This window comes from Lepidochelys olivacea (genome assembly GCF_965140295.1).
Source record: "Lepidochelys olivacea isolate rLepOli2 genome assembly, chromosome: 1".
Classification (NCBI taxonomy): Eukaryota; Metazoa; Chordata; order Testudines; family Cheloniidae; genus Lepidochelys; species Lepidochelys olivacea.
In genome coordinates, this window is record NC_140411.1 from 338819407 (window position 1) to 338843731 (window position 24325).

General features: G+C 44.6%; 1 protein-coding gene across 2 annotated transcripts in view; it reads left to right on the forward strand.

The window, feature by feature from the left end:
- The window catches only part of FRMD4A (FERM domain containing 4A), a 411923-nt gene that overhangs the window by 80306 nt on the left and 307292 nt on the right, over positions 1 to 24325 (forward strand). The window contains exon 1 of one of the 2 annotated variants that reach the window (XM_084630504.1): positions 23352 to 23537. The exons of the other annotated variant lie outside the window; for it this stretch is intronic. Coding sequence (XP_084486630.1) covers positions 23472 to 23537 — 66 coding nt within the window. The 5' untranslated portion in view covers positions 23352 to 23471. Of the gene's footprint in view, positions 1 to 23351; positions 23538 to 24325 lie in introns of those variants that run through there. 2 annotated transcript variants of the gene reach the window in all.

Consider the following 24325-nt stretch of genomic DNA (forward strand, 5'->3'; position numbering starts at 1 on the left):
ATGTTGTAGCTATTAGACAACAGTGGCAGCTTCCCAAGTGTCAATCTTGCCAGCAATTCAGGGTAGAAGGGTAGTATTTAATCCAGCGTGGCTGTGAGAAAGGTGAAGTTGCTTTACCATGGCAGGTATAATCCTTGGCAGAGGACATTTAATTGAGGTCCTTTCCAGTTCTTCAGATGATTGTTCAGCTACAATCTCAGGCTCATGTGACATGATTCAAAAGGAGCAGGGGATGCCCCAGGAGTTGGTCCTATCCATCATTCCATTTCTCCTTGTCTCTTTCTCTCAATCACTTGCCCAGGTAATACCTTTGGTGCTTGGTACGTTCTCGTTCTGTCAGAATTCTCCCACCATGCTGGGAAGATCTGAGGGACACCATTCCTCTGGAGTCAGGGGCCCGCAGCTGGCTCGCTGGCCCCACCTTCTGCACCTGAGAAAGAGCTGGGACTTCATTAGCTGATCCTTATTAAAGAGGGCAGCTGGAAATGGAGGAGGGCACTTCAACACTTTCCAGAAATCTGGGGGCAGAGGCTGGGTTCCCAGTGGAGCTACTGCACAGAGGAATTGCTCCAGAAACCAAAGTGACAGAAGGATGGCTGCGTGAAGTCCTCTATTGATGAGGCTCTGAGGTAAGAGCCAGGAAATTTTGGGTTACTGACGTTACTGGCGTGAGGGACAGATTTGGGGAAGGGTCTACTCAGTCTACACAAACGTTTGAGAAAAGAATTTGCAAGGTGTGTTGAGAAGTCTTACAATAAAACAATTACCCCTGCTGGGAACTGCTTGCCTGGATTCCTTGAGCGTGCTCGGACAGAATTACCCCAGAAGCGAGCGGACTCAGCAAGAGCAAAACCTGCTCTGGAAGGAGGAGGGTGTGATAAGATAGGCCCCAGTCCTGTTACACACATAACTTTAGTGCCCTTGTGGCCAAGATGGAGCCTGCTCTGCAGGCAGCTCTGGCCAAGAGAAGACACTCGCAGGAACAGCAGGGATAGCCCCTTCCTCCCCAGGGGCACCTGTTCCAACCCCCCCTTCCCCCCGCCAGAGTGAACACACACAAACTGGAAAAGTACAATGAATATAGGAAAGGGAAACGTTTATTTACAGAGGAGTGAAAGGAAAAAAACAGGTGGAAAGATAGGGGGAGTGGTTAAACAGGGTTGCATTCAGCTCAAGGCCCCACAGGCCCAGTGGTAGCACAGTCTGAAAGGGCAGACACCGAGCAATGTGTCTGTACACAGAGACCAGGAGTCCTGGGCAAAGTTCCAGTCTGGTGGTGAGTTTTGGGTGCTCCTGGTCATCTTCGGCACCAGTAAACTTCCCCCAACAAACCCCTTCGGTGCCTTCTTCTGCCGCTCTCTGCAAAGCCACACAGAGCGACAACCTCCCCACTTAGCTAGCTAACAGCTTCCCTCCTTATTCCCAATGCAAAGTCATAATCCCCAGTACTCACAGCCCCATGCAGCACTGGGCAGCAGTGATACTGGGTCCAGCTCCAGTCTGTCCTTCTTGGGCAATGCCTCCCTGGCACAGTGCTCCTCCTGGCTCCTGTCCTGGGGTGTCCCCGATTGGCCACTCTAGCCCTTCCAGGCTTCAGGCAGGTTCTTGGCTGCTTCACTCTGTGCAGGCCCTCTTGTCTGGAGCTCCAGACACACACACCCTGTTGCTCTCTCCCCCTTCCACCAATAGCACTTCCGCCCTGAACAATCAGCACTTCCCCCCTCAGGAAAAATATTTAAAGGGGCCATGTTCTCTGAACCCCAAAGGGGCTACACTCTCCCCCCCAAAAAAGAAATAATCCTTGATGTCCTCAGTAGAGTGGGCAACTCTAGGCCATGGATCCCCGGCAAGAGACCCAGGGCCTCCATTGGTCAAGAGTGTCCCCATCATCCAACCCACAGGAGTCCGAGGGGGAAACAGGTTTCCCATGAGACAACTTGCCCACTGTGGCACCCCAGAGATCTGTAGGTCACTGGGTTCCCCCAAAGGATCATATATGAGCACACACCTGGGCTTCCCTTCCCTGGAGGAACATCTAGGCTGGCTGGCTGGCATCAGCTGGGGTGACACAACTGAACATGGAGGCAAGATGATGGGTCCTTGAGGCATGAAATCGAGGGCATCTGGGTTTAAAGTGGCTATTTGTGGTACAGGGTTCTCTGCCTGCACTGTACCTTCCTCATCAGGCTCTTGGGTGATCACCACAGCTTCGGACAATGGGGCCTCTGGGATGCTCACCGTGGGTTCTTCCCCTTCACCATCTGTTTGTGCAACGACAAGAGGATCATAGAATATCAGGGTTGGAAGGGACTCAGGAGGTCATCTAGTCCAACCCCCTGCTCAAAGCAGGACCAATCCCCAATTAAATCATCACAGCCAGGGCTTTGTCAAGCCTGACCTTAAAAACTTCTAAGGAAGGAGATTCCACCACCTCCCTAGGTGACGCATTCCATGTTTCACCACCCTCATAGTGAAAAAGTTTTTCCTAATATCCAACCTAAACCTCTCCCACTGCAACTTGAGACCATTACTCCTCGTTCTGTCATCTGCTACCACTGAGAACAGTCCAGATCCATGCTCTTTGGAATCCCCTTTCAGGTAGTTGAAAGCAGCTATCAAATCTCCCCTCATTCTTCTCTTCTGCAGACTAAACAATCCCAGTTCCCTCAGCCTCTCCTCGTAAGTCATATGTTCCAGTCCCCTAATCATTTTTATTGCCCTCCACTGGACTCTTTCCAATTTTTCCACATCCTTCTTGTAGCGTGGAGCCCAAAAGTGGACACAGTACTCCAGATGAGGCCTCACCAATGTCAAATAGAGGGCAATGATCACGTCCCTCGATCTGCTGGCAATGCCCCTGCTTATACATCCCAAAATGCCATTTGGCCTTCTTGGCAACAAGGGCACACTGTTGACTCATATCCAGCTTCTCGTTCACTGTAACCCCTAGGTCTTTTTCTGCAGAACTGCTGCCTAGCAATTCAGTCCCTAGTCTGTAACAGTGCATGGGATTCTTCCGTCCTAAGTGCAGGACTCTGCACTTGTCCTTGTTGAACCTCATCAGATTTCTTTTGGCCCAATCCTCTAATTTGTCTAGGGCCCTCTGTATCCTATCCCTACCCTCTAGCGTATCTACCTCTCCTCCCCATTTAGTGTCATCTGCAAACTTGCTGAGGGTGCAATCCATGTCATCCTCCAGATCATTTATGAAGATATTGAACAAAACCGGCCCGAGAACCGACTCTTGGGGCACTCCACTTGATACCGGCTGCCAACTAGACATGGAGCCATGAATCACTAGCCGTTGAGCCCGACAATCTAGCCAGCTTTCTATCCACCTTACAGTCCATTCATCCAGCCCATACTTCTTTAACTTGCTGGCAAGAATACTGAGGGAGACCGTGTCAAAAGCTTTGCTAAAGTCAAGGAACAACACGTCCACTGCTTTCCCCTCATCCACAGAGCCAGTTATCTCGTCATAGAAGGCAGTTAGATTAGTCAGGCATGACTTGCCCTTGGTGAATCCATGCTGACTGTTCCTGATCACTTTCCTCTCCTCTAAGTGCTTCAGAATTGATTCCTTGAGGACCTGCTCCATGATTTTTCCAGGGACTGAGGTGAGGCTGACTGGCCTGTAGTTCCCAGGATCCTCCTCCTTCCCTTTTTTAAAGACAGCACTACATTAGCCTTTTTCCAGTCGTCCGGGACCTCCCCTGATCGCCATGAGTTTTCAAAGGTAATAGCCAATGGCTCTGCAATCACATCCACCAACTCCTTTAGCACTCTCAGATGCAGCGCATCAGGCCCCATGAACTTGTGCTTGTCCAGCTTTTCTAAATAGTCCCAAACCACTTCTTTCTCCACTGAGGGCTCATCACCTCCTCCCCATGCTGTGCTGCCCAGTGCAGTAGTCTGGGAGCTGACCTTGTTCGTGAAGACAGAGGCAAAAAAAGCATTGAGTACATTAGCTTTTTCCACATCCTCTGTCACTAGGTTGCCTCCCTCATTCAGTAAGGGGCCCACACTTTCCTTGACTTTCTTCTTGTTGCTAACATACCTGAAGAAACCCTTCTTGTTATTCTTAACATCTCTTGCTCTTACTAATATAAACAGATCGACTGTGGTCAGAGCCTCCCAAACAGGATGTTTGCCAAACCCCACTTTATCCTCACTCTCCGAGGAGCTGGATGTTCACAGAGGCAGGGTATATCTCCGTTATTGGGACCCGCAGGGCTGGGGGGCTCAGAATCTGTGGAAACAGCCTCATGGGGAAACAATACTTGTCCCACAGGTAACAGATGACTCTGGTGAAGAGTTTTGGTGCGGCCATGACTGCCCTCCGGATGTATGCGATATACTGGTAGATCTCCCAGTTTTTCCTTTATAATGTATGGGTCTGTCAAGGTTCCTCCCCCACTCTGAACTCTTGGGTACAGATGTGGGGACCTGCATGAAAAACCTCCTAAGCTTATCTTTACCAGCTTAGGTCAAAACTTCCCCAAGGTACAAAATATTACACCCGTTGTCCTTGGACTGGCCGCTACCACCACCAAACTAATACTGGTTACTGGGGAAGAGCTGTTTGGACGCGTCCTTCCCCCCAAAATACTTCCCAAAACCTTGCACCCCACTTCCTGGACAAGGTTTGGTAAAAAGCCTCACCAATTTGCCTAGGTGACTACAGACCCAGACCCTTGGATCTTAAGAACAATGAACAATCCTCCCAACACTTGCACCCCCCCTTTCCTGGGAAATGTTGGATAAAAAGCCTCACCAATTTGCATAGGTGACCACAGACCCAAACCCTTGGATCTGAGAACAATGAAAAAGCATTCAGTGTTTTACAAGAAGACTTTTAATAAAAAATAGAAGTAAATAGAAATAAAGAAATCCCCCCTGTAAAACCAGGATGGTAGATATCTTACAGGGTAATTAGATTCAAAAACATAGAGAACCCCTCTAGGCAAAACCTTAAGTTACAAAAAAGATACACAGACAGAAATAGTTATTCTATTCAGCACAATTCTTTTCTCAGCCATTTAAAGAAATCATAATCTAACACATACCTAGCTAGATTACTTACTAAAAGTTCTAAGGCTCCATTCCTGGTCTATTCTCGGTAAAGACCAGCATATAGACAGACACACAGACCCTTTGTTTCTCTCCCTCCTCCCAGCTTTTGAAAGTATCTTGTCTCCTCATTGGTCATTTTGGTCAGGTGCCAGCGAGGTTACCTTTAGCTTCTTAACCCTTTACAGGTGAGAGGAGCTTTCCCCTGGCCAGGAGGGATTTCAAAGGGGTTTACTCTTCCCTTTATATTTATGACAGGGTCTGACTCCAACAATCTGCAATTTTGTGCTTTCCCTGTAATCCGAGATTTCAGGCCAAAACTCGATCACCGATCTGAAGCTTCCATTGCCTCATTCATATCGGAATTTATTCTTTTGATTCTGGTGACCAGATGCTTGCGTTGCTACACGATATGCCTCCTTCAGTTGATCCCTTAGGCGAGTCACATACCCCAAAAACGTTTCCAGTAGTGCCCCATCTGAAGACACTTTGAAACCGAGATCAACCGGCAAGTGGGCTTCTCTACTGAGCAGTAGCACATATGGTGTGTACCCAGTTGTATCGTGTCGAGTGCAGTTATAGGCATGTACCAAGTGCTGCACATGCTGGCTCCAGTATTTCTTCTGTTGAGGCTCCAGGGTTCCCATCATGTTGAGTAGAGTGCGGTTGAATTGTTCTGGCAGTGGGTCCCCTTGTGGTTGATAAGGGGTGGAGTGTGATTTTTTTTTTTTTATCCCCATGATCTTGCAAAGCTTTTATTAATCAACTTTCAAAATCCCGTCCCTGGTCTCAGTGTAGTCTCGCAGGCAACCCATAGTGAATGAAGAGCTTTTCCCACTGGATCTTAGCAACCGTGGAAGCTTTTTGGTCTTTGGTGGGATAAGCCTGGGTGTAACAAGTAAAATGTTCAGTGACCACCAAGATATTTGCAGTATCCCGGCGGTCAGACTCTAATGACAGAAAGTCCATAAAGACAAGCTCCCTGGGTACTGAACTTGTGATGCTGACAAGAGGCACTGCCTGCTTAAGCAGAGTCTTTCGTCGGATACATCTGGTGCAGGTGTGAACATGGGTGGGCGATGTCATTCCCCCCCCCCAATCCGGTGCCAATAGAATCTTGCTTTAATGGGGGCCTCCAGTCGCTCTACTCCCAGATGCCCCATTCGATCATGGAAGCTATCCTGTTAGCTGGTGTTCACCTCGCTGGAAAGAGTTAAGTGGGTTGTGCTCGAAGCCCTGATACTTCTCGCTTTGGTGACTCGGTCAGAGTTTTGAGTTTGACTGTATGCAGCAGATGGAGTTTGTTTGTAGAGACGTTGGGAAAGATGTCTGATCACCAACTTCTACTGGACTTTCCCTTCCTTAAGAACATGTAGACCTTTCACGGGTATTTCATTGCTGAAGAAATTCAGGTTCTCTTGGCTTGCACCTGCTGCCTCAGCTGCAATATAAATTGCTGTGGGACTTGCATCTGAACATTGACTATAATACAGAATTATAACCAGTCTGATCTATAGAAAAAGATGTCATAGTGTTCAAGGCCTCTGCTTCCAACTCTTCCAGTAAATGCCTAAAACCTCTCCAAAGAGGCTCATTACCTTTTGCTCTTTGTTACTCCCAGCAACTAGATTTTTCAGAACAGCATAAATGTAGTAGTGAGACATGGGTTCACTTACAGAGGCTTGAGGGTTTTATAACTAAGTGCTTCTTGATGGATCTGTCAAGGCTACCGGGGAGCATAAAATGCCCTGTCACTCTGTACAGGGAACATTGTTTTTATTTCTAGAATCCCTGCAAGCACCTTCCTTTTTTCCTATTGAATTCATAGAGGGAGAGAGAGGAAAGGACAAAGGCTCTTCTTGCATGACTACTTTGCTCTCAAAGAGAACAAAGATGAGGCAAGAAGCAGGGATGCATGCACACAGCATTGGGACAGAAAGCCTGGGCAAATGTATCCGAGCACATGAATATACAGTACCAGATGGCTGAGTATTTTCACATGGGATGCAGGGTGGAAGGGGAGATAGAAAGTAGCTTACAGGCTTGTGATATCCAACCTGTTAAACTCTGAATGACCGGATGAAATGACAAGCCAGGAGGGAGGAATAAACACTGGGATTTTGTTGTGGTTGCAATTAAGAGGAAACGCATTTATTTAGGGTTGTTATTATTATTTTATTATTATTTGCAAAGCCTAAAAATTGAATTTCATCCTATTACTACTAAGCTTTCTAGCACCGATTAGCCGTGTAGTGGAATCTTCACATAGCCGGCACCCACAAATGCTCTTTGCAATGGAAACTGACCAATACTACCCACTTGGATTCTCTGCAACTTGCTAAAAAGGTGCTTCTAATTCTGGATTCAATCCTGCAAGGTGCTGAACTCCCTCCACTGCCGTAAATTTCTCATTAGGTACTCACACGTCACAGGAATGGGCCCTTCTGTTGTATCAATCTACTTGGCTCAGTGTTTGCAGAAGGATCCTTAATAGGAATGATGGGGCCAAATCCTCTTTAGTCTTCTCAGGTGTGCATTCCCACTATAGTCAAGGGGACTGCTTCCATGTGTTCGGTGAGCAGGACTGGCCCCTCACTTTTTCCACATGTCTTCTAAGGCTTTGCATCTATGTAGGCGTAGCAGGGTGGTTACCCCGCTCTGGTCCTGAAGGGGTTAAAGCAGCCCTAGAGAGGGCTGCAGCGAGGAAGAGGAGTGAACTGGGGCTAGATGGTGACTGGCAGTATAATTGCCACTCATCACAGGCAAGAGGGGTTTGGACCTGCTGCCTTTGCCTACCCATGGGCTGCCCCTTGCAACCCCAGTACCTAGTTGGCCTTACTCTAGGCCTGCAGAGGTTTCGAGGCCGGAGCTCCCCAGCTCCTCTGGCCTTCCCCCAGCCCTGCTCCACCTTCAGTATTCCCTCAGCTTCCAGAGAGCCAGGCCCTTCTCCCTCAACAGGGAGAGTCCTCCTCTGGCTTCTGGCCCACTGCCCTCTTATAAGGGCCAGCTGGGCCTTAATTAACCTGGCCACAGCTGAGGCTGCTTGGCCAATCAGCTTTTCCCCAGCAGCAGCCCTCTCCTGGGCTGCTTTTAACCCTTTTTTCCAGGAGTGGGGCAATTGCCCCACTACAGTAGGGTTCAGATTGGAAAAGATCAAAATCAGGAGCTCCGCAAAACCTTTGTTCTCCCTGTGATCTGTATGAGCTATTCCTAGGGGAAACACCTTCTCTTGCCTTCCTAATGCACAATGACTTTTTGAAAGACCTTACCTTTTTCTGCACAAGCTACTTGCAATTTTCAGAGAAGGATGGCCATTGGTGGTACTTAAAATGCTTTTAAAAAACAAAGTGAAAACCAGTTGTGGGCTGGTCTACCATATGGCTTGTAAAGGGAACGTTTCAAGAACATGTCTGGGGTAAAACCCAAGTCAGAGACAAGTCCTGTGCATCCATGTCCGTGCACCATTTCTTTACACTTTTGCCATATCTTTAAACTTTGAATATCAGTTTTGGTCAGTGAAAATAGTCTGGTCACTTTCATTTTTGTTTCTAGTCCATTTCTTGGTCAATTCATTTTCTGGCTCTGGGATGCTTCACTGTTGCCAACTATCATGAGTTTATCATGGGGCTCACACTACTTGTTGTTTTTCTTAAAACCCCAGCTCCTGGAGCCAGGTGAATATGTGAGACTCTCAGCTTTCATTAAAAGAAAGGGGGGGGGGGTGGTAAGCATCTAGCTCTCCTGATTAGGGAGAAAACGTTGAAAACTTGACCCAAGAGTAACCTAAAGGTTCAGAGACCAAAAGGCAAAGAAAAACACCCACATTTATTATTTTTTAAAAATCCCATGTTTTTAAGTAAAATTACTGTTTTTTGAGACCTGATTTGTGATATTTTGAATGCTTAGGGTAGGCAATACTGCAATGTCTTTATTCTGGTTTGTTTCAGAGTGGTAGCCATGTTAGTCTGTATCAGCAAAAACAAGGAGGAGTCCTTGTGGCACCTTAGAGACTAACAAATGAATTTGGGCCTAAGCTTTCATGAGCTAGTGAAGTGGGTTCTAGCCCCAGAAAGCTTATACCCAGATAAATTTGTTAGTCTCTAAGGTGCCACAAAGACTCCTTGTTGTTTGTTCTGGTTTGTGTTCATGCACAGAATGGGAATATATACATCCAAAAATACTGTGGGTTTCTTTTTGCTCTCCTCTTTCTTGTTGTTATTTGTCCTTTCTAACTGATCAGAAGTCCAGTAAAGAATGAATATAATGGAGGGAAGGAAATATAGGAATTGATATTGCAGCATCAGAGGGCAGTCTATTCCTGACTCCAGTCATAGCAGGATTGGGGCCATATATATGTAATGTTATTTCAAATTAAAATTTAAGTAGCTGAGACTAGTTTTTACGAGACTTTTCAAGACTGGCTGGGATGGAATTATACTTATCTAGCCAGGAATTAATAAATGAATATATCTGAATAGCTGCTGTCAACATCTGGTTCCAAATTATAAAAGGAGCTTTATCCTTAGCCAAAATTCTGGGGCATCTAAATAATCTTGGAGACAAAAGACCAGATTCTGCTCTCAGTACTCCAATGTAAACCCTAAGTGACTCCACTGAAATCAATGGAGCAGCTCAGGATTTACAGTGGCATAGGAATGGAGCAGAATTTGGGCTGTGATTTTTCCAAGCATGCAAATAAAATCCTGTGTCAAAGCCAGACTTCTGAACTACAGTGTGTGAGGAGATTGTCATAAACAAAACCCTCTGAAGAATTTTGGGGGACAGTAAGAGCTCTGTTTTGTTTGGATAAAGCGGAAGTGTTCTGCAGTAGTTTCTCACAGAATTTCAGTGCACACAACCGAGTGAGAGGTTGGAAGAGAGAAGTTCGTCTCTTGAACCTTTATTCTGATCTTTCTTACTCCAGATTAAGCCGGGAATAACTCCACTAAATATAATAGAGCTGATCCAGTGTGAAACTAGAATAAGAGATAGAAAACTCGAGCTTGGTAACTGTTTTCCTCAAAAGTTATTTTATACATAGATTTAAAATTCAACCCATCATGGCAGCCCTTTTGGAAAAGCTAGTAAGCCCCATATGCTAAAAATCCATTGTGTCACTGAGAGAACCAACCAGTACAAACACACAGTCTTATGAGACCAATCGCGGGGGGAAATCTTCCTACCTCAAGAACAGCCTTCACATTAGGGTGATTAGCTTTCAAAGTAAACTAAAACAGAAGGGATAACAAGGGAGGAAGCATGGTCTGGGGGAGGAAGTGATGTCTAGTGGTTAAAGCTCAGAAGTTAGAGTCTGGAGATGAGGCTATGACATTGATTTGCTTTATGGTCTTGAGGAATTAAGCCCCTTCGTCACCTCAGTATCTCTATCTGTAAATAGGGGTGGTAATTGTGACAGATACGGAAATTTCCTGGGAGATTTTACTGTATTAAGTGTAGGTATCACTGTGGGCCAGGGATTTTATGTCACTCCATAGGGGAGGGTGACCGCAGCTCCTCCAGGAACTAAGAACAGTGGGGGTGATTAGGCAATCTCCCTCAGGTTTCAACACCTCAAGAGAGATACCACCACCTGTAGAGGCTCACTTATACTGGTTCAAACAAACTGGATTCCCCAGAGACCAACAGACAGAGAAAAGACTTTTGGATAAACAGTCTTTAAGTTTAAACTGACTCAGGGCCTGCTTTGTGATCCAGAAAATGGACAGGACCTTCTGTCCAAGGAGGGCCTCCTTCCTGGGAAGGATTGGAAGGGCTTTGGGCTACTGAGGCCCCATAAGACTGACAGGTGCCCTCTGGTCAGCTTTAGCAGGTGTACAGGAACTTCTGTTGGTTTTTTATGTTTTTCTCTGTAATGTTTTCATTTAAGAATAAATGTGCTTGCTCGGAAATGTCTGTGTGGTAACTGAAAGCTGCAAGCAATCACACTGTTCATAGTCTTCAGCGAGAAAGCAAAGCACAGATGCTGGGCTAATTAGACAGTCTGGCTTCCTGGGAATACCACAGTCTAGGCAGAGAACTGTGCAGCCTGGAAAAGCCCCTGGTCAGGAGAGAAAGAGATGCAGGTCTCTACTCAAGAGAGGTGTGACTGGGGACCTGGGATCCTAGAGTCTGTGTCCTTGGTGGATCGTGGAGAGGTAACACAGGTGCAGATACCCTGACCTGTGACAGTAATATTTCAGTGTTGTACTGGTACACAAATCTCCTCTATAAAATAGCTAGTTAATTAGAAATATTGTATTTTGTTGTTCTACAGAAGTAGGGTGACCAGATGTCCCAATTTTATAGGGACAGTCCCAATATTCATGGTTTTTGTCTTATATAGGCACCTATTAACCCCCACCCCTGTCCTGATTTTTCACACTTGCTATCTGGTCACCCTACACAGAGGAGACTTTGTGTACCACTACAACCCATAGAAACAAAGTTCAGACTGTCCTTCCTACAGAGCTCCAAATTTCCCCACCAAATTCCAGCCCACAAGCCTACTCTGTGCCTCCTATTGATGATCTCCTCCTGAACAAATTAACATCCCATTAATTTGCACATTGCAGCGGCTTTGTCTTTGCATCACTGCACTGCAGCTTTTCAATGTTTAACTCAACATTATTACACCTGGGAATTTCGCTTGAGCAACACTCAGTTGAAATTATGGACATGATCCACCTGCCACTAATGTCAGTATACTACAGTGGGAGACTGGCATTGGCCACTGTCGGAAGACAGGATGCTGGGCCAGATGGACCTTTGGTCTGACCCAGTATGGTCATTCTTAGGTTCAAAATTGGCAACTCTATCTACACCAAGCCCACGTTTGGTAGAGAGTAAAGCTGTGGTTGGTTTCTTGAAAGCCCTACCACCTTCTTTCACTGTTCCTGTGGTGGCTCTGAATTCAGAGTGCAACTGTAAAAGGCAAAAGACAACAGCCTTGTAATCCAGAAATCTGCTGCTCCTGCAACACTCAGTTTAGCCATGAAAGCATCAATGGCTTGATAACACAATCACCACTGCAGCCTCTTGCAATCTTCCATCCTGAACAGCATTTAGTCTTTTAAGGAATTAAGTTTTTAAACCATGATTTGAGGACTTCAGTAACTCAGTCAGAAGTCTACAACAGGAGTGGGTGGATGAGGTTCTGTGGCCTGCAATGTGGAGAAGATCAGACTACTAGACGATCATGATGGTCCCTTCTGGCCTTAAAATCTATGAGTCCATGAGAATATGAAGGGGAGCTTCCCCAGGGATAGGAAGCAAGAAAAAAAGCAAAAGGGAAGCAGAGAGAGAGGGAGGAAAAATAGGGTAGAGGAAAACAAGAAGAAAAAAGAACAGATACAGAAGAGAAGAGAGACAGTAGCACCTATGTTAGAGCATGCGGTGAGGGGACATATGAGTCCAGCCAAAATAAAGTAGAAATTATGACCACCACTTTCAAACTTGAGATTGGTACCATTAGGCACCTTAGACCTTACTTAGACACCTTAGGAGAAGTGACTTGGTTTTCAAAGGTTCTGAGCTCCCCCAGCGTCCATCAAAGTCAATCAGAGTTGCCTGTTCCCACAGATGGAGCCGCTGGTATAGTGTCACTAAATATTGCTAGTTACTGTGGGGCATTTTAGTCCTGAAAGGTTGAGCCAACCAAAAGTACCTTGGCAAAGGATGGTGTTGATGAAGTGGATGGGTCAAAATAGCAGATGGTGCCAGTGGAGTGGTGTTTTCATTACTGCTTTTAAAACAGGTTAACCACTGAGGGCAGCCAGGCTCAGTGACGTACTATATGTGAAATGAACTGGTGGCCTCCCCATCTACACAGACAGCCAGGCCTCCACCCAGACAGACAGATATCCAGATCTCAAAACAATTACCCTCACAATTAGCACACCCTTTGGCAGTCTTACCAAAGACATGGAGATGGAATGTTCCCCTCAGGCCTAAAGATGGCCTCTCCAAGTCAGTGATGAAACACGCTGGTGGGATGGGGTGCAGTGTCTATGAGAGAGCGGTTTTTTGGGTGTGCACAGGAGCTCAGATTCTCCAGCTCTAAACTCATAAGAGAGAGAAGAGAAATATATATTTCAAGGCTATAAAAAGCTTGAGTGGCTAAACTTGACAGGGTAACTCCGCTTGGGTCATTGCTTTTCTTTGTTGTAATGCCTCAGGCCTGCCAGTGCTTCTCATTTGGAAAGATTCTTATAAAAACATTTATCTTGTCATGTGGAAGCTGCATTTTTCACTGTTGTGGATTTATGTCAATCCCACTGCTGGCGAGAGGTCAGAAGAGGGACTCCCATGCTCATTCTTCAATTTACTGTACTGTGAATGGCCATCCCAATCGTGGTGAACCCAAGCAGCATGTGAAATAAGAGTTATGCCATTCTGCAGCAGGAGTGGTGACTGATAACTGTATGGCTTTTTCACTGGGTTTTCTACCGGTACAATTCAAATGCAGCACAGACTTCAGGTCCTGTCCAGCACAACACATTGTATCTGCAGCCTTTTTTGTGCCATGTGGGAGGGAGGGTTTTGGCTTCTGCCTATGGGCAGAAGAGCTCATGTAACTAATTTTATCCCCTCCCAAACCTTATTATCACTGTTTCTGTCCCCCCTCTCATCTCTCAGGCCTGTGGTGATGCAGCCAATGGGAGCTAAGGTGACATGCTCCTAGGGTCAGAGCAACTTTCCCTCTGCATGGTCCATCAGGAGGTGTGGGAGACAAATGGGTCTTTCTTCATCTTCTTTCTTTCTTGCATTAATCCTATCAAATGGGGTCCATTCCACAAGTCCTCTCCCTCCAAAGCACTCTGTTCAGTGCCATATCCTCTATCACGCCACACACTAACATGTCTTTCTTTATAACAGCCCACCACGTCTTGGGCTAGCCCTTCTGGGTATGTCTATACTGCAGTGAAAAACCTTGGACTGGCTTATGCCTGCTGATCTGGGCTCGGGCTATGGGGCTGTTTTATCACAGTGTAGATTTCCGGGCTCGGGCTGGAGCCTGGGGCTCTAGGACTCTGCAAGGTGGGAGGGTCCCAGAGCTCAGGCTCCAGCCCAAGCCAGGAAGTCTACACAGCAATGAAACAGCCCTGCAGTCCAAGCCCCGTGAGCCCAAGTTGGCTGGCATGGCCAGCCACAGGTGCCTAATGGCTGTGTAGACCTACCCTCTGTATTTCTCTTTCAGTCTTGATCCATTGGACTCTCTTACTAGCATAGTTGTTAGGACTACACTTTACATGGCCAATCCATCTGATTCTCCACTCCCTCATTTTTCATGTATGGGTGTTACTTTGAGCATGTCTTGAACATACACGTTTCTTCATGTGATCTTTCTTGTTTACACCAGTCATCCATCTCAACTATTCAGATTTCAGTTAGACCTATTTCTTCTTCATTGCCCAGCATTCAGCACCATACACTAAAACTGGACAGACCACTCTTTTATAGACTTTCCCTTTTAACCTTACTGTCACATACTGATCTCTCTCTATTTGAGTCAAGCATTTCTTATCCTCACTCTAATTTCATCCTGAATTTCCCTATTTTCCTGATTTCTGGAACCCAGATGCCTGAAACTTTGCAGTTCCGGTTTTGTCGGCCCATCTAGTTTCAAGGATAATTCTTCGGTGTTCACATAATTAAAATTACATAGCATATGCTCTGCTTTTCCTCTACTTATTTTGAGCCCATGTGTCTCCAGCATCTCTCTCCATTCATCAAGATCCTCTTCTAGGCTATCTTTCTCCTCAACTGCAATCAGCATGCATCAAGGTGCCCCCTGCTATATGTTCCTTGGGAGGTACACAGGACAAGGATAAACAAAGAGCTCAGTGCTGATCCCTGATGTGTCTTTATTTCTCACCTCCCTAACCCCAAATTTTTTTTTTAAATAAACAAATACCCTTCCAGAAGGCCATCCTTTCCAACTCATGGTCTCTAGACAAGAGTTCCCTATTGGGTTTCTGCTCTTGACTGGTTGACAAAGGTCTTGGAAACTCTATCACTATAGTGCCTAAGTGCCTTTTATGTAAAACTAATAGCAATAGTGTAGTACCTAGTGGACTTCATGGGGTCTCTGGCACTGCTCCCTTTGTCAGGGTCAAACTCTGGCGTGGGTTTTTGTCGTTTGGTGGGGAGGGGTTGAGTGTGGGAGGAGTCGGTAGAGGTTTGAGAATAAATTGGGTGTTTGAATTGTGAATGTCCACTTATGGTGGAAAGGCTTTCTCCGCAAGGAAGGTTTTCAACATAAAGATGGTCAGACAACACTGAATTGACCAGATCTCCTCTGGAAGACTCTTCTGTAGTCAGATCACCTTGCTAGAGAATGCTTTGTCCCCAGCTCTCATACCCTTGTTCCTGGGCATTCTCACAGGGAATTGCTGCTGTTGTGATGGTTCAAAGATCAACGTTTAATCCATTAATTGCTTTGAAAATTAGGACCGAGGCCTTAGACAGGCATCAGAGGCTGAGTGGGAGCCAGTGGAGGGACTTGAGAATGGCTTGAGGTGTTCACAGCAGCCTGAGCCACGGATAAGGCAGACAGCTGCATTCCGCACAAGCTGGAACTTTTGTATTATCTTCATGCTCAGTTTCAAATACAAGTTACAATAATCCAGCCTGGAAGTGATATGTTCAAGGATTACTGTGGCCAGGTCCTTGCCCTTGAGGGAGGTATGAAGTTTCTTAGGAAGGTGAAAGAATGTAGTTTTGGAAACTGATACTACCCGTCATCCAAGATTAGTGGGAAGTCAAACAGGACCCAAAGCTTTGCACCACTTCACAGCACTGTGAACTACACCCCAGAGTTGTCATAGTAATATTATTATGATATGATTATGATATCATTGTGATACATCTTGTACAGGATATGTCTTGTGAGGTGTCATTGGAAAAGTTGTGATTTGCTGAACATGATTATCCTATTTGTGTGCATATATCATTTTTGTATCTGAAGTTATGAATATTGACTATGGGTCTGTATTTCAAATAAGCTTACTCCGGAAAACACCCACAGCCAGCCTTTCAGACACAACAACGAAGAAGCCAGACAGTTCTGATGGCTCATCAGCAAAGACAATGGGCTGTGGAATAGCTCAGCCTTCCTCTAGATGTTTTGGCCAGCCTGTAAGAAATGGCTGCTATGACTCTGCAAGGGCATGAGACCAGATCACATGACTCTGGACTCCATTTTGGATGCCTGTATTTTTCCACAAACTGGGCTGGGAACTGTTTTTGAAACAAAGGGTTCCTGCCACATGCTCAAGCTATATAAGTCAGGGAGTAACATCATCTGGTGTTCTTCACTCCCCCACAACTCAACATCGGAGAGAAGCTTCTGAGGAAAAAGAACTTGGAACAGTTGTGAGGATCCCAAGCTGCAAAGCAAATGCAGATTGTCCCTTAAGAATTGGCCAGTCGGAGTGAGAAATGGCTATTCATATCCAATCTTTCTAGTATCTTAGGCTTAGTTTGAGGTTTCATTTATTTACTAGGTAATCTGCTTTGATTTGTTTGCTATCACTTAAAATCTATCTTTTTATAGTTAATAAACTTTGTTTTATGTTTTATCTAAACCAGTGCATTTCAAATGAAGTATCTGGGGAAAAATCCCAACTTGGTCAACACAATCTGTGCATATCCTCTTCGCATTGAGGGAGAGGCGCACTGGGTATTAAACCCATATGCTGGCCAAATTTGACCAGGGCAGGACGGTACAGCTCTGGGGTCCTAGGCTGGGGAGCTGGTGGTTATTTTGGCTGTATCCTCTCTATTGTTGGTTCACATGCATTGGCTGGTCAGAGAGCCTGCATGTAACTGCAGCTGGGTGTGTCCCTACCTGTGTATATGCTGGTGAAAGCATAAGACCAGGAGCGGGGCTGCAGCTTGTCACAGCAGCACAGTATGAGAGGGAGCCCAGGCTGGTGGGTCAAAGGGCTTAGCCGTACCCCAGTTGCAAGCAGCACCCCGGGAGAAACCCGTCACAACCACCACTGTGTTGGAGCACTCCTTTCTCTCTCCGTGGGAAGGCTCCTTCATTTCACCCCACCACCCAAGTAAGCAGACATCTTCACACTGAGCTACAGCCCATTCAGTCAGCCAGGGAAGAACAAGTCACTCACACCATAGTCAAAGACCATAGTAGCCTGACTAACATGCATATCAAATGAGGTGGAGAGATGTTGAGACTCTACTCCTGGGAAGAGGTCACTCTTTGAAGGCCAGGGCCAGCTCTTCAAATGTGCTAAGCACCTTCCACTGAGAGTGACTGAGGACAAGGCTCCTCTTTCTTACCCTGTGGAGAACAGTGGGAGCTGATCTGTGTTCTGTCAGGCTCATAACATCTAAACAGGGATTCATAGACTCCAAGGCCATACAGGACCATTGTGATCACCTAGTTTGATCTCCTGTACAAGACAGGGCATGGAACTTCCCTGAAATAATTCCTATTTGAACTTCCAGTGATGGAAATTCCACAACCTCCCTTGGAAATCTATACCAGAACTCACTTGGTAGTTAGAAAGCTTTTTCTCTGCTATATAACCTAAATCTCCCTTACTGCAGATTAAGCCCATTACTTTCCAGAGCAATTGATCACAGCCTTAACATAGCTGAAGACTGTTACCAGGTCCCCGCTTAGTCTTCTTTTTTCAAGAGTAAACGTGCCCAGAATTTTAATCTTTCCTTCTAGGTCAGGTTTTCTGAACGATGTATAATTTTTGTTGCTGTCTTCTGAACTGTCTCCAATTTGTCCACCTCTTTTCTAAAGCGTACCTCCCAGAACTGGACACAATACTCCAGCCGAAGCCTCCCCAGTTTTCTCTGTGTCTTAGATACAACACTCTTGTTAATACATCCCAGAAGATTAGCCTTTTTCACAACTGCATCACATTGTTGACTCATACTCCGTTTGTGTTCCACTATAACCCCCAGACCCTTTTCAGCAGTACTATGATTAGTCCTCATATTGTAGCTGTGCGTTTGATTTTTTTTCCTTCCTAAGTGAAGTACTTTGCACTTGTCTTTACTTAATTTCATCGTGTTGAATTCAGACCATTTCTCCAATTTGTCAAGATCCTTTTGAATTCAAATCCTGTCCTCCAAAGTGCTTGGAACCCGTCCCAGCGTGGTATCATCTTCAAATGTTTATTAGCATACTCCCAACTCCATTATTCAAGTCATTAGTGGAAAATATTCAATAGTACTGAACCCAGGACAGATTCCTTTGAGACCCCATTAGATACACCCTCCCAGTTTGACAGAGACCCATTGATAACTTCTCTTCAGCAAGTTGCGCACTCACCTTATAGTAATTTCCTCTAGATAGCATTTCCCTAGTTTGTTTATGAGACTGTCATGTGAGACTGTGTTAAAAGCCTTACAAAAATCAAGATATATCCCATCTGCTGCTTCTCCCCTAACCCCGAGGCCAGTAATCCTGTCAAAGAAGGAAATTAGGGTGGTTTGGCATAATTTGTTCTTGAAAAAATCCATGCTGGCTATTCCTTTATAACCCTATTATCCTCTAAGTGCTTACAAATTGATTATTTAATAATTTCTTCCAGTGTCTTTCCAGGAATTGAAGTTAGGCTGACTAGTCTATAATTCCCAGGTCCTATTTGTTCTCCTTTTTAAACATAGGTATGGTACTATGTTTGCTCTTCTCCAGTCTTCTGGGACCTCACCCATTCTTCGTGAGTTCTTAAAGATAATTGCTAACGGTTCTGAGATTGCCTCAGCTAGTTCCTTAAGTACCCTAGGATGAATTTCATCAGACCTTGCCAACTTGAATACATGTAATTTATCTAAATATTCTTTAACCTGTTCTTTCCCTATTTTGGCTTGCACTTCTTCCCCCTTAGTGTTAATATTAATTGTGTTGAGTCATCATTAACCTTTTTACTGAAGCAAAATAGGCATTAAATACCTCATCCTTCTTGATGTCATCAATTATTAGCTCTCCTTCCCCGCTAAGTAGAGGACTGGAATTTTCCTTTATCTTTTTCTTGCTCCTAATGTATTTAAAAAAACCTTTTCTTATTCCCTTTTACGTCCCTTGTTAGGTGTAATTCACTTTGTGCCTTAGCCTTTCTGATTTTGTCCCTACATACTTGTATTACTCTTTTGTACTCCTTAGCAATTCATCCATTTTTTCCACTTTTGGTAGGACTCCTTTTTGAATTTCAGGTCATTAAAGAGCTGATCGCGCCATGTTGGCCTCTTTCTATTCTTTCCATCTTTCCTATGCATCGGGATAATGTGCAGTTGTATCTTTAATATTGCCTCCTTGGGAAACTGCCTGTTGTCCTGAATGCCTGTTTCCCTTAGATTTTCTTCCCGTGGGACCTTACCTATCCCTTCTCTGAGTTTGTTAAAGTCTCCATAATTGTTCTTATTCTGCTGTCTCATTCCTTGCTTTCCTCAGAAGCATGGAATCTGTAATTTCATGATCACTTTGACTCAAATTGCCAAATCAAGTCTAAAATGGCATTCCCCTTGTTTACTTCCTTCATTTTCTGAAATAAAAAGTTGTCCCCATCACATTCCAAGAACTTACTGAAAATCTTGTGTTTTGCCATATTACATTTCCAACAGATGTCTGGATAGTTAAAGTCCTTCATTATTACTGAGGTCAGTCCAAACCTTCCTAAACTATGGGAATGTTCAGAATCTGAACCTGAAATCAGACACAATTTTTTGCAGAGAAGTTGGCATATTTTTATTGTGGGTGAAACCAGAATGCCAGATCCAGTTATAATGAATATCTATGTATATTTCAGTGTTGTTGTAGCCATTTTGGTCCCAGGATATGAGAGAGACGGGGAGGGTGAGGAAATATCTTTTATTGGACCAACTTCTGTTGGGGAAAGGGACTAGCTTTGTGAGCTTCTGTATACAACCAGTATATCGGCTATACAACCAGTTACGGGTTAATGCATATTTTTAATTACAAAGGTTATATATAGTATCTCTGAATGTGATAATGGGGCACACAGGCCACAGAAATCAGTCAGCTCACCCTTAAATACCTCTTTGCTGCATAGATGCTGGAACTGGAGGTGCTGATGCACCCCCTGGCTTGAAGTGGGTTCCATTATATCCAGGGTTTACAGTTTGCTTCAATGGCTCTCAGCACCCCCACTATAAACATTGCTCCAGCACCCCTGCCTTGCTCTGACCAGTGGAGCACGTGGCCATGTTAGTGACAAATGGCTACAGAGGGAGAATCAGAGAAGTCATTATGGGTTCCCATCATCCTTTTTTTCCCCTTATTTGTGCCTGACACTGTCTATCAGTTTTGAAATCTTGAAATTCATCTTTGTGAATAGAAAAAGGAGTCTGTGTTTGTCTTAGTGATTCATCAGATAGGAAAATCATTTTGAGCCCTGAAAGACATCTCTGGTTGTTTAATCTCTCTGGCTGATATTATAATACAGCTATAGGAAGAGTGAAAAGACACTGTTTACATGTTCTATCTAATTTTGCTCTGAACAAAATGCTGTACCAGTGCGTCAAGGCGTCCTATAGAAAAGAACCTATAAATTAGTACTTCTGTATTTAACAGATAGCTATTGTGTGCTAAATATAGAAGAAATCACTAGTTTTACTGCAACGAAAGTTCTTTTTAGCCAGTCTAGTCAGATACTCACATTAGTTTGAAGGTGAACAAACGTATAATTCACTCCTGGTGGCCACTGGTTTCCAGGGACATTACACCAAGGATGACTTTAACCCCACGTCAGTCTAACTGCCATTAATTGGTCAGTGTTTGCAGAAGAGCTTTGAGGGGGGGAAACTGATGAGTAAGACTATAAGGATTGCCATATTGGACCAAATCAATGTTCATTTTCTGACTTGGCGCTGACTCAGTTCCTCTGTAGGTCCACTGCCCCACAATTATTAGCTCTTGAGTAGTGATGGGTGAGCTGCAAAAGGGTTGGCATTTGCTTTTGATTCAAATGACTATCCAATGAGTTTAGGGCCTGATCTTGCAAGGTGGCAAAGCTGTGAGATGCTGGGCACCTTCAGCTCCCATTGACCTCACCGGGAGTAGAGGGGTCCCAGCAGTTCACAAGATCAGGCCATTAGGACCCAATACTACAAATACTTTCTACTGAGCATAGTGCTTTTGACTGTGGTCAGACTAACGTGAACATGACTCCTCATGGTAGCAAGCAGTATGCTCATTAGCATTTGTAAGATTGGGCTCTTTGCTTGCAAAATTCAGCTTTTATGAGATTGCTGGTTCTGGCCAGATCTGGGCTGAGTGAGCAGTCTGTACTTTGGATTGTGGTTCCTTGAGTTTTTGCAGTCTTCAGTGCATAACCCTCCAGAGTTTGTTCCTTGCAATTTTTTATTTTTTTTTTAATTGTGCTTATTAAGAAACCTACTCTGTCCAGTTCAGTGAAGTTACATACTTCATCTAAGTTTTAACAAAAGGGTGGCAGGTACATGATGAACAGGCTGTTGAAGGCAGCTGCTGTGCTAAAGATTCTCCCTCCAACACAGAGTCTATTTCTGGAGTGGCTAACCTATTATCTGATTATGGAAGCTTGTGTGTATCAGAGTTTGTCCATCAGGAAAATATATTACACACCCTTCTTTGCTATTGAAACCATCCATCACAGCATGCCCCAAATGGTCTATCATGCTGTTGTCTAGTAAAAGTCTCCCATCGGAGACAGGTCCTGTTCAGATGCCTGTCCCAGATGTCTGCAAATGTGATTTCAGCTATAACTCTGAGAACATTTAGACGGAATTTATGATTTAATGCCCCGCTGAGCTGCATTGACTGACTCCATCTCCCACCTTTATAAATAATATTGAGCCTCCTTTCCTGAATTCTTTGGTCAAGTCCCTTATTTTATTTTTTTATTCTGAAATACATCGTGTGCAAAACCACTCAAAAGATATTAGTGAGTCTGAGTAGATTTAATACAAAAAGGCATTTCGTAGAGTAATACATAGGCTGAACGTGCTCCCATTGATGCCAATGGGAGACAACATAGTTCAGCAAATAGGACACCGGCTGGGAGTTGAGAGACCTGAGTTCTGTTCCTGGCTCTACCAGTGACCCTGGGCAGGTCATGTCATCTGTATGCGCCTCAGTTTCCTCATCTGTAAAATAGGGGTAATGTGTCCAATCCGATGCCCTCTGAAATCCCTAGAACTACTCCCATTGGCTTGAATGCACATTGGATCAGGCCCACTGATACTTCCCTTCCTTTGAAGAGCAACGTGAGAGCTACAGGTGAAAAGTGCTACGTGAGACCAACTATGATTATTTCACCACTGACCGAAATGGGAGCAAGAGCAAACTCTCAGAGAAACAGGGAGGTAGCAAGTCATTCAGCTCATGCTCCAGGCTTGGTTCTGTTTTTTAAATAAAATAAAAAATGAGCCTCTGATCTTGGAAAGGGCTCAGTGCCCTGGAATCCTGTCAGGCCCAAGTATTGCAAGACCCTGAGCGCTCAGCTCCCCAATGAAGTCCATGGGACTTGAGGGATTTTGACCGCTACAGAAGGCCCTCAAAACCTGTCAGGATCCAAACTGGCTGCAGAAGGAGTTGAGGGTGGTCAGCATGTTGCAGGCTTGAACCCTGGGAGATCATTTTAGGTTATTCCTGGTCATCCCAACCCTGAACAAGGGCCACGGATTTGCCTCTATTTTGATTCTTTTAGGAGTGGGTAAGGGGATCTAATGATATTCCTAGGAAAAAACTAGTATCCAAAAACTTTCGTTTCCTTGTTTTTTACACATCTGTGCTCCCCTCTGTCCCCAGCTACAGTGAAGAGCTTGATATGCTCTGACAAAGAACTATTGATAGCGTGCTTGTGTGAATTGGCCCGGCGCTGGTCACAGCCAACTTCTGTGAGACCTACTGCCCCCGCTTTACAATACGCTCCAGTGTCCTAAGCCATTTGTGAAAGGTCAGAAATGAACAGAGAAATGGACTGGAGTCAAAACCATGTAGTCCTATAAATATCAGTCATAGTCAAAGGCAGTTTATTCCACTTGCTCCCTGTCTCTTGCTCTGTGGGTGTGGGTGTGTACGTCTTGCTCGGTTGTGCTCTCCCAGATGCGACACTGTGCTTCTGACTGTGAAGTTCTAAAAGAACAGCGCGTATACTTCGGCTTGGACTTTAGCTTTCCACATATGGAATAACCCTTGGACCCTCTGTCAGCAGCGTGAGAGCCGGTTTTAGGTTTGGCAGCCCTGAGTCTGAGAATTACCCAGGCTCAGATGTTATGTTTTATTTCACTGGTTTTTCTTTACCTGTAAATAACACGTTTGTTACAATTAAAGAAATAGCTTCAGTGACAGACAATTTGTACTGGGGCTCTTGAGGATTCTTCTGTTTGCTGGACCTGAACTAACATTTGCCTTCACAATGACTTTAGCAGCTAAACTAGAAGACATTGAAGTTACGCTGGAACACCTGCTAATGGATGTGTTTGTAAGTAAACCACAATTTCCTATTCAAAGTGAGATGCTAATAATCCGAAAAGAGACATCAAATTTAATAGTACATTAAAGTGTTTCATTGACCTCTTCCCCCTTTAGGTTTCCTGATCAACGGTATGTCCAGCAATATCCTGAATGCTATGGAACAGCAATGTCTTTTGTTCCAAGTGATAATATATAAAACAAGAAAAGTCTGACCTGGAGGCAGGATATATTTTGCACTTGTTTTGTAAAATATGCACAATTGAGAGATGGCTTTGGACTTAATAGCTCTAGGAATATTTTGTACAGTGACAGAGCATTTAGACAATGTACCCCTCAGCATCAAGTGCCATTGTCTTTAGCATTTTGATAACTGTTAAATCATAGACCTTGATCTTGGGTTTTTGTTTTGCTTTTAAAATAGATGAACGAGCCAACAACGTACGTTATGTTTTCAAGAAAATCATACCTGTGTCTGATCTCTGCTACTGTACACTGGTGTAAATCTGGAGTTTCTCCCTTGCAATCATCAAGGCTCCTATTCTAAAAGTAATGGAGCTACTTTGGATTTACTCTAGGGCAGTGGTTTTCAACCTGTGGTCCACAGACCCTGGGGGTCCGCAGGCTATAGCTAACATTTCCAAAGGGCTCCGTGCCTTCACTTGAAATTTATTAGGGGTCCGCAAATGACAAAAGGTTGAAAACCACTGCACTAGAGCAGGTGACATTAAAATCCCATAATCATTTTAAAGAATTTGTTTTTAAAAATAACAAAACATTTTAAACAAGATTTCTCAC